This window comes from Triturus cristatus, chromosome 7 (assembly GCF_964204655.1).
Source record: "Triturus cristatus chromosome 7, aTriCri1.1, whole genome shotgun sequence".
Taxonomy (NCBI): domain Eukaryota; kingdom Metazoa; phylum Chordata; class Amphibia; order Caudata; family Salamandridae; genus Triturus; species Triturus cristatus.
Window position 1 is genome coordinate 1,073,106,304 of NC_140590.1, and position 14,374 is coordinate 1,073,120,677.

A 14,374-nucleotide genomic window follows, 5' to 3' on the forward strand; every position below is an offset into this window, starting at 1 on the left:
ATGCGCTGACAGGCCAGACTTAAAAATCCCAGTTAATACAGACCGCCCTGAGGCTGAATGCGGCAGAAGAGCACGGCTGTGAGGTGTCCATATAGTAAATACAAGCGATGCCAGGTTCGAGTGTAATGGATTAACTCAAGAGTAACTCTTAGAGCAAGCGTGAAAATGACAACTTTACAAATTATTCCTTGTGAACATAATGTGAGAGGCAGGCAGTGCATGTGAGAGCTGGGATTCCCTGAGATCCGGGGTTATCCTGTGTCAGGCGCATTTTTTCCTTCTTTTTATTCTACTTGTATACCTCTGTTTGGGGAAAGCAAAAGGATCACACAAGTACAATCGATAGTATCACACAAGTAGAAGCAAAAGTATCACACAATTATAAGCAATAGCATCACACAAGTACAAACAACAGCATCACACAAGTGCAAACAACAGCATCACACAAGTGCAAACAACAGCATCACACAAGTACAATCAACAGCTTCCCACAAGTACAATCAACAGCATCACACAAGTACAATTAACAGCATCACACAAGTACAAACAACAGCATCACACAAGTGCAAACAACAGCATCACACAAGTACAATCAACAGTATCACACAAGTACAAACAACAGCATCACACAAGTGCAAACAACAGCATCACACAAGTACAATCAACAGCATCACACAAGTACAATTAACAGCATCACACAAGTACAAACAACAGCATCACACAAGTGCAAACAACAGCATCACACAAGTACAAACAACAGCATCACACAATTATAAGCAATAGCATCACACAAGTACAAACAACAGCATCACACAAGTGCAAACAACAGCATCACACAAGTGCAAACAACAGCATCACACAAGTACAAACAACAGCATCACACAAGTGCAAACAACAGCATCACACAAGTACAAACAACAGCATCACACAAGTGCAAACAACAGCATCACACAAGTGCAAACAACAGCATCACACAAGTGCAAGCAATAGCATCACACAATTATAAGCAATAGCATCACACAAGTACAAACAACAGCATCACACAAGTGCAAACAACAGCATCACACAAGTACAAACAACAGCATCACACAAGTGCAAACAACAGCATCACACAAGTGCAAACAACAGCATCACACAAGTGCAAACAACAGCATCACACAAGTGCAAGCAATAGCATCACACAATTATAAGCAATAGCATCACACAATTATAAGCAATAGCATCACACAATTATAAGCAATAGCATCACACAATTATAAGCAACAGCATCACACAAGTGCAAACAACAGCATCACACAAGTGCAAACAACAGCATCACACAAGTGCAAACAACAGCATCACACAAGTACAAGCAATAGTATCACACAATTATAAGTAACAGTTTCACACAAGTACAAGCAACAGCATCACATTAGTACAAGCATGCAGAGGATCTGTCACATTTCATCATCTGCTCTCACCGGACATGAAGCAACATGAGTGACCTGTTAAAACTGTGATCCCAGAGCAAACACATTACTCTCCAAAAACTTAGGATATGCGATAATTATCGGACCTCGCACATTATGAACACTTCTATGTTAGCTTTTTGTTGAATGCAATAATTATGGCATTTGACCAATGCATGATCATGCCACAGGTCGAAGGCTAGCAGCACTGGACTTATATTCTTATAATGCAGTCTTCTTCCGGGTCATCTCACCCAGAAGAGCACGGATTGAACCATCTCAAAAACACTTGGGGATGAGGCAGGACGAGAGAGGTTTATGACATGACATCCTATACACTCTTCTCATTACCCACAGGAGGTCCCTATGGGCCTGTGCTTCACAAAACCTCATTTGTCAAATGAAGAAGTGGTGCAGTTAGTGGGAGAGGATGACGTGCCCCTGCCCCACAGCGCCTGGGAGACCTAAACCAACCCTATGGGTCTATTAATGCATCAAGAGCAGTGGTGTGCAAGTCTCCTATTGGGGTGTTTAAATATAGCCACACAGATCCAACACAGAAAGTTAGGATATGAGCTCTTCACTGACGCACACTAGGCGCTAACGCAACCAGGTTGTGTTTGGACCAGGCACGCCCTTCTTTTAGGGAATTAATATAGGCTTTTACTATAGGTCAAAGGCTGAAGCACTGCATCATTCAACTGTACCTTTGCATGCCATAGCGTACCGGTCATGTACCATACCATACCCATAACACACCATGGTAACATGACATGACACCCTTCACACTCTTCTCATTACCCATAGGAGATTTCTATATGCAGAATGCCCCAACCATCCTGGGGACCCCCAAGAAGTCAGAGGGTCCCCGATTCAGCCAACTCCAAGGAATAGCTGTGAGTTATAAGACTCACGGACCCCCTCACCACATTTCGCAGGGGCCCCCCACCATATCGGGTTATGCCACTGCCAGCCAAAGCTGGACACGTGTGACGTCACTGTATGCAGAGGGTGGTAGACGTTTATTGGTGCTATGTGCCCAATACATGTGGCACATAGCATAGAGGCGGACCACCATATAGTAATTACAATTTAGGGGCAATATAGGAATGGGATAGCAGAATACAGACATACGTAATCAGTAGCTCTCTGGGTGACTAAAAATACATTTTGATTATATTTGCAGAATTCATATTTATCTCGAAGCCCTTTTCAGGTCAAGTGAGGTTGCAGCAGGGCGCCACCGTGTGGTGCGCTTCTGCAACTATCGGCTGATCAGGACAGATACTGGAGCAGTTCAGGAAAATCAGTTAACCGACATATTGTTTATTTTGGGATGTACCAACCAAATACCATTACATCTCCTGGAGCCCACTCGTGTGCACAGAGAGTTTCCACAGCCAGTGTGGCCTCGTGGGCTGCCCCCTGCTAATAAACCAAAGCTCACAGGAATGCAGCTCCCAGGAACGGGTTACGTGTCAACTGCTTAACTTACTGGATTCATTATTTTACTGGAACAGGATCAGTACCTAATTACAAACTATGGCTTTCCTCTCTGTGTGCGGTGTAAAATTAGAGCAAAAATAGAAGCTATTGCAAAATGAGGCTTTTGCCGAAGCCCTCCCACAGATGTGCCAACTGTGAGCTGTAAAGTCATTTGTCAAATGAAGAAGCGGTGCAGCTAGCAGGAGGGGGTGACGTGCCCCTGCCCCACAGCGCCTGGAAGACCTAAACCATTCCCATGGGTCTATTAATGCATCAAGAGCAGTGGTGTGCAAGTCTCCTATTGGGGTGTTTATATTTAGCCACACAGATCCAACACAGAAAGTTAGGATATGAGCTCTTGGCGTGATTCGTTGAAAAGCACACTGACGCCCACTAGGCGCTATCTCAACCAGGTTGTGTTTGGACCAAGCATGCCCTTCTTTTAGGGAATTAATATAAGATTTTATTATAGGTCAAAAGCTGAGGCGCTGCACTGTTGAGCTGTACCTTTGCATGCCATAGCATGCCCGTGATGTACCATACCATACCCCAACACACCATGGTAACATGACATGACACCCTTCACACTCTTCTCACTACCCATAGGAGTTCTCTATGGGCATGTATTTCACAAATCCTTTGGGCATGTTGATTTTCCACAGGAGTCTGTGAGGGTGAATCTGAGGACCCTGTTTGAGTCGTCCGGATGCTTGTGGAGATGAGATCTGGAGCCATGTATTGTGCTAGACTACACTCCATTAGAAATCCCCTCACTGCTACTTTTTACTCTGCTACTTCTGGGGAGCTTGTCTCTGCCCATGCTGTCCCTGCTGTTTCCACCTCTGGAATGAGTCGTGCTCCGCCACACCTCGGGTCCAGCTCTTGGGCAGGAATTGTTATGTAGTGTCCTGGACCTGGGACTGTGCTGCAGGGTCCTTGTATCCTCGCGACATGACATCTCCCCCCTTCTTAGAGAAAAGCAACACAACTCTGCAACTGTAGCCTGGACAGCCCTCAGTCCTTTGTTGTCGAATGAAACGGTGCCTGTGATGTGATGCTCATGTGCCGAAAGAGCCTGGACACAGCCATTGGGATGGGTTCACAAAGAGTAATTGCTCCAACCATTCAGACTTCTGTCTCAATCGACTCTCACAACAGGTATTGTGTACAGGTTGTTTCCCCCCCGAAGTTTTATACAGCGCGAACTTGACCCGAAGGTATCAGAGCGCTTACTTCAGCACCAGTTGCGTTACAGACGGACACATTTGTTTCATTAGGCATGGGGAGAATAAGTGATTTACACGGAATCACAGGATGTTGAGTGTCCCTGCCGAGACTCGAATCCGGTTCCCCAACTTCAAGGCAGGGCCGGCTTTAGGGGAGTGCGACTGGTGCAGCCGCACTGGGCGCTGACCTGTGGAAGGGGCCGCTGTGACCTCAGGGGGGCGCTGTGTTTAGCAATATCTTATGATAGGAGAGATGAGGGGTGCTTTTGCAGGTGGTAGGGAGAGAATCCGAGGAGGCCATCATGGGACTTGGGGGTGCCAAAAGTGATTGTCGCACCGGGCGCCACCAGCGCTAAAACCGACCCTTCTTCAAGGTCCACCGCTCTAGCCGTTAGTGTAACTAAATATCTTCCAGAGGTTGATTTAAAACTCATATCATAAGGCATCGTCCAATAATATAGCTTAAGATTGTGTGGTGCTGGGAAAGTCACACCTCATTCTTGCATCCACCGGCAACCAGCTATGCTCTTTTAGTTCTGGTTGTATGTGCTCCTGCTTTCACACTTTAAAGTTCATTGGGGCTGTTTGACTTAGAAGACTTTACTGTACATTGGGAAGTTTCTTTTGGAGCCCTTTGCAAATGATGGGACAGTAGACAAGCTGTGCCATCACCTTCCCACAGTTTTGGGACTGGGTATGCTGCGGCAATTCATGGAGCAGGGAAAGTTGCATGTTGACTCCCTTGACTACAGCATGATGTTGGCAAACAAAGGGAATCTTAGCCGAATATACTCCCTGGAGCTTCTCATTCATAAGACCTAGGGGCGCGAAACAAATATCTGCCTTCAAGCACTGCACCCTACGGATAATGGCCTCATGTTTCACTCAGAAGCCAACCGCCACTTCGGCAGCCTCCCAACAACACGGTCACCGACTACAGTCTTGGACATGTTGTGCTCTCAGGACACATTCATTACTATCCGACTTTGTAACCTCATTTATAAACAAACACTCCTAAGCTTTATATACCTAAAATGTTCTCTAAAGTTTTTTTTTGCGTCAGCAGGGATGGCAGTAAGGGGGGCTGCCATATATTTTAGTCAGGGTGGATTGGGAACTTTTCCAAGTACAGAGGGATCCACATGGTCGATGGCTTGGGGTCACAACAAATTTAAACAGGAATATTTTTAACTTTATTAATTATTACGGTCCAATTATTGATGACCCAGTAGCTATGGTGAAGATTAATGAAAAACTCAGAGGGGCTACAGGGCAAATTATTTTTGGCGGGGATTTTCAATTATTTTCAGGACTTGACAAAGGACACCTCGAATAGAAATATAACACAGCTGAAGCCGAAGACTAAAAAAGTAATTGATGTTCTTACACAAGACTATCAGCTAATAGATCCATGGCGTAGAGCCCATTGCGAGGAAGAAGAATATACTTGTTATTCTCGACAATTCCAGTCAGCCTCACGCATTGACTCCTTTTTGATATCTCGTTCTTTAAAATATTCAGGATAAGAAATGGCGGCTAACTCTTTTTCAGACCACTCATTGGTCAAAGTTAAAATGGAAATGGATGAGGTTAGGAGGATGAGATCCAGGTGGCAGATGTTTTTCGACTCCTTCTTTCAAATCAACAATGGGTACTGGATACAAAAAAATGGATATTGGAATTTTTTTATGTCAATGAGGGCACAGCGGATCTTTTTTCAGTCTGGGGGCTTTTAAGGCTACAGTCCGTGGGGAGCTGGTTGCCTTTATGGCTGCACAGTCCAAAACTCGTAGGACTCATATAGTTCAACTCCAGTCGGCAGTTGATTCTGCCTTGCGTCAGAAAAACGCTTTTTAAGAAGAAACAAGCCAGGACAAGGGCAGCTTGAAAAAGCTATACAGAAGTTAAAGGAGTTTTTTATTCACGAAGAAATTAACAGCTCTCGGACATTCCAGCTGAATGTCTACAAAGAGAGTCAATTGGTAGGCAAGCTGCTGGCTTGGTCTACTAAGACAAAACAGGAAGTGGTCCTAATTACTGAAGTTCTAGATCCCAACATAAGAACCCCAGTGACTGATAAGGAAATTATTTCAAACTTTTTTTGCAGCATTGCGAGCAGTTGTATGCAACTAAATATATGGTCGGGCAAGAGGCGATTCAACAATATTTTGAGGGCATCAATCTTTCACAGCTATCAAATAGCTAGGCAGAGGAGGTTCAAGCTGATATTACAGCAGCTGAAATTCAGCTAGCCCTTGCCTCAATGTCAGGAGGAAATGCTTGTGGCAATGATGGGCTACCAATAGAATTTTATAAAATCTTTGCCAAAAAATGAACACATTTCTTGGTAGAGCTTTTTAATTATGTAAAAATGGGGGGGCTGGTTCCGACAGCTTTTAAGGAATCCATCATCATCATCTTTGTAAAGAAAGGGAAGAATCCCAGAGAGATTAACTCATATAGACCGATTAGTCTACTCAACTCTGATTATAAAATTTTAATGAAAATCTGGGCGCAGCGCTTTTCCCCTCTTGCACAAAAAGTGATCCATAAAGATCAGACAGGGTTTATTGCAGTGAGGTTAATGTCCACAAATACAGGGTTTTTAGTACAAGCACTTGACTTTTTTAACTGTATTCAAATTCCGGCTCTCATCATGATGGTCGATGCAGAAAAAGTGTTTGACCTAGTGAATTGGGATGCCCTTTTTTATGGTCTGGGTAGGTATGGGATTTCCTCCCAGGTTATAAAAATGCTTTGTAATATCTATCAAGGGGCTCAGGCACAAGACATTATTAATTCTAATCCAGCTGGGATGGTCAATGTCAGGACTGGGAATGGAATCCGGCCCTGGCAAACTGCTCGGCCGGCGCCCGGGGTGTGGGGGGTGCGGCCGAGCTGTTTGCTAGGGCCTGTTTTGACCGATTTTGTAACAGGGGGCCGATATTGCACCTATGCTGCAAAACCGGCCCCCTGTAACAAAATCAGGCCCCAGAGGCCCAAAACCAGCCCTCATCCTGGTGGCCCACCGGTTAAACACCTGGTGCCCGCTACAGCCAGTCCGGCCCTGGTCAACGTCAATCGAGGGACCAGGCAAGGATGCCCACTTTCCCCTGTGCTTTTTACCTTTTTTATTGAACCGTTAGCCACTGGAATCCGCAACAACATGGAGATTAAAGCACCAATACCATGTATGGCTAAATTGAAGCTGTTTGCTGACAATATTATCCTTTATCTCAGCCCGGAAAGACAGAATATTGACTAATTTTTAGCCTAATTTACACAATTTGAATTAATTGGAGGCTACAAAATTAATCGTAATAAGATTGAGGTTTTAACAATGAATACTTTGAATTATTTTCTCCCCGACAATTTTAAACAGCAAGTCCTTACCCCCCCAATCCAATCCGATATTTAGGGATCTATGTCACCAGTCAATATATGGAAATTTATAAATTAAACTATGAAGCCACGAGGAAACAAATTATAAAGCTGTTAGAAGGGTGGTCACTATTACCACTCACATTGATAGGCTGGGTGGCTCTTATAAAAATGTCAATTCTACCCCTACTTGTCTTTTTGTTTTTAAATCTCCCTATAAAAATTAATACAACCTATTTTAAGGAGTTAGAAACGTTGGTTATAAGGTTTGTTTGGAATGGGAAGGCTCAGAGAGTAAAACTTTCAGTGCTCCAACTTGATATCAGTCAGGGGGGGCTTGCCCTCCCTCAAGTCCGCACATACTATAAAGCAGCATTTTTAGTTTTAACAACCTGTTTACTTGCCCGCAAGTGATTTTTCTTAGAGAAGATAGTGCAAGAAGCAGGTTTCGGTGTTTCTGAAAACAGCTAAACTCTCTAAAAAACCAAGGTACAAGACCCTGCAGGAGTACACCTACAGACTCCCGTATTTTTTATTTTAAACAGGCCTGCTCCACAGGATTTCGTTTTTTTAAATTACCCGAATGTAAGAGCTTGGGCCTTCAAATTCAGGGCAGTGGTCTAAGGTCCTGGACCATTTGGGGATTTAAAGAGCTAGGGCACTTTTTAGTGGCCGGCCGAGGCATTACCTGGCAAGAAGTCCAAGCGAGATGTGGCGCCCGAGCAACTCTCTCTTCTTTGAATACATTCAGATTTCACAACTACTAAAAAAGTACTGTCTCTTATCTGGCCCCGGCCCAACTCCACTTGTGACTGCTTTATTTAGAGCAAAGTTGAGAGGGGTGGGCAATTGGTATCGTTGTATACGGTCTCAAGGGGAAACTATCATGGTTAATAATCATTTAGAAAAAGTGTTATTGGAGATGCAATAAAGGTTTTTACATTGGGATTGGCAAGCCATTGCACAGCTAGGCAGTAAGGCCCTAAGAGCGGCTAATTTTAAAAGAATGGCATTTTTTTGTCACGCTGGATGGCGTACTATACTCCCAAAGCTCTCCACAAGATTTGCCCAAAACTAGAGAACAAATGTTTTTGCTGCCAGATGTTAGGCAGGGTAGATTGGCTCCAAATTTGTTTTACCTGCCCAAAACTAGGACAATTCTGGGAGACGAACTTTTCAGCTTTAAGCTGGGGAGTTCAGAAAAGTTTGGATCCTGACGCTGAAATTGCACTCTTTGGTCTTGCAAGCCAGAGACGAAACCTCTGAATGTCAAGAGGGGAGGAGACATTTGCAGCAATTGCCTCTCTCGTGGCATGTTCACTGATACTGCAGAGCTGGAGGTCTAAAAAAATACCTACTTACTCGGAATAGTTAAATAAATTAATTTGTAATAGGAAATTTAAAGAAGCATACGCTAAGAGAGTGGGTGTTAATAAAAGATTTAACGCTGCATGGCAATTTATGGAGAGGTTAGAGACCTCGGAGGTGTAGCGTTGAATTAAAAAAAAAGGGGAGAGAAGGGGGTGAAAAAAGTTTGCACTTTATGCACTGCACTTATGTAATTTTGGGAAAATATTGTAGTAAATTCCTTAGGCTGCACTTGGAGGGAAGAAGATGAATGTTTCCATGTCTTCTTATTTCTCTCTCTCTATTAAAGTATGTTTAGATGGTAAATCACCATATTGCACTTTAGACGGAACTATGTCCGTAAGAAGAACTTTTTTTATATCATGTTTAGATGGTAACCTGAAGAACCGGGGTTTAACCCAGCGGCGTCAGGGACACGCCTAAGATCTTCGAGTTCACCTGTCTTGGTATACAGAGACACGGAATACTTCTGGATGGCATCAGAGACCAAGTTTATTAGCTGCAGCTAGTAACAGTGATCCTAGAAATACATCACGGTGTAAATTCTCAGGAGACTGCTCATTTTACTAAGGCGAGACGTCTCCTTTTATACCCAATATTCACAATATAAATGTACACCCACTGCACAAAATTATAGCCAATAAGGTACATTTTCAAACAAAGTGTCACATAACAAAAACTCAATTTACAGTATCCCAACCCAAAAGTTAATTATTAGGAATGTCCCAAATTCAATCTCCACAAGCTGGACAAACCCATAATTGAAAGCATAACCCATGTAATGAAGAAACATAAAAAAAAGAAACGGTAACAGATGCTGAACAAGATAAGGCATGTGCAAGGAAACTAAAAGTTAACGATTTCCGGAACATTGATTGGCAATCTCAGACAAAGATCGATCAGGGAAATTGGCTTTGCAGGGTCAGTTTCAGGTGCAGAGGTCAGTTTCTTACAGTTCATTTCAGAGTCAAAAGAAACCTAGTTAATGTATACATGAACTAAGAAGGCCAGGCCACTTTATTCGCCAGGCTACCTTCACAGGCCTATGTGAGGGCAACACGAAATGGTGGCACAGAACAAAATGGAGTCAGACTCGAGAATTACAGAACCTCAAACCAGCTCATTGCACTTTAGTCGGATATTAATCTATAAGGAACCAATCCTAATTGGATAGGAATAGCACATATTTGTGATATTTCGCAACTTGCACCTTATACATGTTTGCTAGTAATGTATTGCACTTTGATTCGTTTTTTACGCAAAGATCATTGCGATTTTTATGTCTCGATGGAAGTTGGCATACTCTGCTGTTATTGGAAAAGATCTGCTAACGTCAACCTCATTAGGAATGACATATTGTGGTTAAATATAGCACATTGCACTTTATATTTGTTTTAGTTGGAAATGTATATGTACACTATGATGCCTATTTTCCAAATCGTTTTGCAGTTTTTTCCTCTTCTGTATCTTCTGTGTTTCTGCTCAATAAGAAAAGAAAAGAAAAAAGACTTTGTAACCTATAACCAGTTAGCTCACAGCCTACCCTTGATCCCAGCACACGACTCATTACTCACTAACTAAACACCCACATCACTGACACTCCTACATGCTCAGAGCATTGCCATTGGCAAGGTTCACATTTTATGAATACTGCATAATCAGTGCTTAATTTGAGCCAGTGGTTTCCAGTGACCGGCACAGCACTTAAATGTCAGCACTGGCGCTTATAACAGTCTGCCACATGGTTGCATTGTCTGCCTAATTAGGGATGAGCTCAACAACAGCTGCTTATTAATTGAGTTTGCATTAGCAATGACTAATACCTGCCATGCAAGCCATTCTTCTATCTTTGGGGGCAGGACTAGTCTGAATTGTCACACTTGTTAGAGTGTGATGTTAGTATTAGTGTTGGCATTGTCATTGGCAGTACTGGCAGGGGCAATGGATGCCGCAAGCTGCAGTGGCCGCCGGACGAGGGGCCTGGCAATTCATTTTTTAACGACTTAAGCCCTGCTGCCTATGTTACTGTTGTCTGCATCTCTCACATGCTACATCACAAGATTCAGCAACCACAGCAGACATTGAGTGAGTCCAGATGTATTCCTTCATGAAACAGGCATGATCATTCATTGCTCGTGCATTGTCAGTCAGTCAGTGCATCTTTATTTCGACTAGTTGCCATAAAAGGCATATAACACATAACAGAAATACATTTAATTATAAAACACATTAACGGTCATTAAAACACATAGAATCTTACATTGAATATCTCCAAACTGCAGAAGAGAATAATTCTCGTTTAAAACAAGGCCTCAGTTAAAATGTATAAGCTCATAGCGGTTTCTAATCCGTATCGCACTCCTAATAAAATTTACCACTGCATGGCACATGTCCATCGTCATTAGTTTTTGCAAAAATTCCATAGCTGACTGGTCTTGCCTAATCTCTACCTGGCGCAACAAAGGAATCATACATTGTCTTATTTCACACTCGTCAATAATGCCTTTCTAGCTAATGACCCCCTCGATAAACCATCTGCTGGGTTGCTAGGACTTGAAAACCATTGCCAAGCTGACAGATCACTAAAATACAAGCCATTCAGGCAAGCACAATGATGAGCTTTCCTGTTGTTCGCAGTGCACTCCTACAGGTGCGTCATCCACCCTTATGTGAACACCGTCAGTGGAAGTTGGTTTTCAGCAGGGTTTTTGTGTGAGATGATAAGAGCCACAACTTGCCAGCCCCTCACTGAAATCTGATTTTATTTCTGAATCGAATTTCCCCCTGAGTTCCTTTTTGTCGTGAGGAAATGTTGCCCCGTTAAGGAGAGGCACGACCTGAGTCCGTTTCTGATTCTGTTTTTCAGGCTGGCGGGAAGCATTACCATCCAACGTGCGCCCGGTGTGTCCGGTGCCAGCAGATGTTCACGGAAGGAGAAGAAATGTACTTGACAGGTAGGTGGTAGCAGACTCTGAATAGGCTATGAACGTCATCAATAATAAACAGTGGTGCCTTTGAGTGTTTTTGGCACCAAGGATTCCAATAACATTAATGTAAGTCTAATGAGTAGCCTGGTCGCATGAGAGTGAAACAGTAAACATTTGTTTGCCCTAAAGAAGTCTGCTAATATTAGTGGTGTATTTTCTGGCCATGAAATGATCCCCCCATAAAAATGTTTTTTTTTCTAATGGCCCTACAACACGTTGATTGCTTTGGCCCCAGTGGCGGTCCTTAATATGAGCGCCAGGGATCTGCCTCACCTCCTATTTCTTACCTTTCCTGTTTTAATGAAAGAACTAGGGAATACATCCATTATGTCATTACCCGGTTTCTCGCTCTAAGGGAGGGTCAGACAGTCAAGACAGTTTTATAAGACACATGTGCTGTACACATGTGCCAGACCTCGCAGGCTTAGTTGGGCTAACCCGCTTTCAGCCCTGGCTTCTAAGGCCTGCCCAGCTGTAAAGCTCTGGTTGCTAGTGTAAGGACTGCATCCAGAAAGATGGACAAGGAGGTAATGCTACACTCAGGGCATTAAATGGGATGAAAACACTGGAGGGTCTCTCATGGGGGCGTGGCCTATGTAATTAAGGGCGTGGCTTAAAACACTTAAGCTAAGAATCTGCACTTAGTATAGTGTGCCGCCCCCAATGGTATTTTGCTGCTTCTGTCCATTCATCCAGATATACAACACAACAAGTAACATTACATACAACAAGCTAGGACTATTGGCTTTATCAATGTTTGTAAATTGCATAAGATAAATAAGCATCAACTATGACTTTATTGTATATCATTGTGAAAATGCTTCAGTTCTTGTTCACAAGGTTGCGGCATAAGGCTAGAGCTGCTGACTTTCAAGCTGAGAGAGCAGGTTTGAGCCTCACATCAGCTCAACATCCTGTGATTCAAAACATGAATATGTCCTTGTGTGGTGGAGCACATGTAAAGAGCTCCAAGGTTGGAAAACGAGTTTCTTTCAAGTTACATCAAAAGCAATGAGGGCTGCAGAGTTATGGTTTTTTTTTTTGCACCCTGAGGGTGAAAAATAGAAAAACCCTATAGGGACCCGTCTCGGCACCTGCTTTTAAGAACTGCAGGTGTTAAGCACATGCCAGACCTGGCTCTGTTAAAACCCTGGCCACACTCCCCTACTGATGTAGGAACACTCCGGAAATATGAAGCCTTAAGCCCTATTGCATGTCAATCAACGAAGGGACACCCTTTCCCTATGCGTCCCACGAGACTGCCCTGTGAATGCCTGGAGACCGGTGGGTGGGCGAAAGTGTATGTGATTAGCATCATCGGCAGTGACTCTAATCACACACTGTAAACAGATTCACGGTGCAAGTTTTAGATTAAGTCAAACATGCGCAGTGTATCTGTTAGACTTTGTGATAAGTGCGTGATCAGTCCTACTGGCACTATTGCCATTAATAGTAAAGAGCAGGCTGTCCCAGGCTGGCGGCAAGCAGGATGCTTGCAACGAGGGCTGCTGAGAGGGTGGTGACTAGAGCATTGACATTCACAGGCTCAGCTGCCTCAGCTTTATTAGCCTGCCCTATGTGTCTTCTTGAGGTTCTGCACTGCTACAGTGCCGTCCAAGAAAACTTGTCCATTGTTGGTCGATTCTTAACCAGTCCAGAGGAAATGACGTAAGTTTTTTATTGCTGTGACTGTCTGGCTGGCCTCTGGGAAACCATCTGTGCACTTTCCGTGATACGTCATTTTAACTTTATTCTGTATGAAGGGTTGGGTGCCTTGCTCAACAGTTCAAAGCTTAGAGGCCTCTGTCCTGGAATTAACAGAGGCGGGCAAGCCAACAAATCGACAGGGAAAGCCAAGCCAAAGGTGTGGTTTGGCCCTCACATCCAAAGCACGAGGCCAGCCTTTAACATATGTAGCATGTAAAATGTGCAATAAAAGTATGGAAAAGACTTTAACATTCAAAAAGTTGTCTCGTTAATATCTGGAACTGTTTCAGTTTAGTACGTCATAGTCTATTAAATGATATGCACGAGAGGGTGTAAAGGGCCCACTGAACTGAATTACTCAAGTAAAACTATTCACAGTGAACTACAGTGATATGACTAAGATCACAGAGTGTGGTCTAGTGGGAAACCTGTGATTTGACCCCAATTTTCTTAGTCACACATTGCGCAACGTAGTCACTGGACATATCTTCTCTATCCTGTTTCTGTGTGGGGGGTGGGTGTCTGTGTGTCCATGTGTGTATGTGGTTCAAGAATACAACCAATAAGGTGTGGCTGCAGTTACGGGTATGCTAGCGACTGTTGGGGATATTCTGGGTTAAAATGCCAGACAGTTTGCACCACAGTTCACTAAACATCTCCAGCTTCTTAAAGTGCGAAGCTTTTAAAAAAGAGCGGCAAAAGGGTCCTCTTTGGCAGTGGAAAATTGTTCCTGCAGCTACCAAGGGCCACCAGCTAGGCAGTCATGGGCAGG

The 14,374-nt window shown here is 43.5% G+C and overlaps 1 protein-coding gene across 2 annotated transcripts in view; it reads left to right on the plus strand.

Annotated features, from left to right (window-relative positions):
* ABLIM3 (actin binding LIM protein family member 3) overlaps nt 1-14,374 on the plus strand; it is a 401,433-nt gene that overhangs the window by 245,132 nt on the left and 141,927 nt on the right. For both annotated transcript variants that reach the window (XR_014966685.1, XM_085618162.1), the window contains exon 7: nt 11,775-11,862. Coding sequence is in view for 1 of the 2 variants with exons in the window: in XM_085618162.1 (XP_085474288.1) it covers nt 11,775-11,862 (88 nt within the window). In the remaining variant the exon portion in view is untranslated. The remainder of the gene's footprint in view (nt 1-11,774; nt 11,863-14,374) is intronic.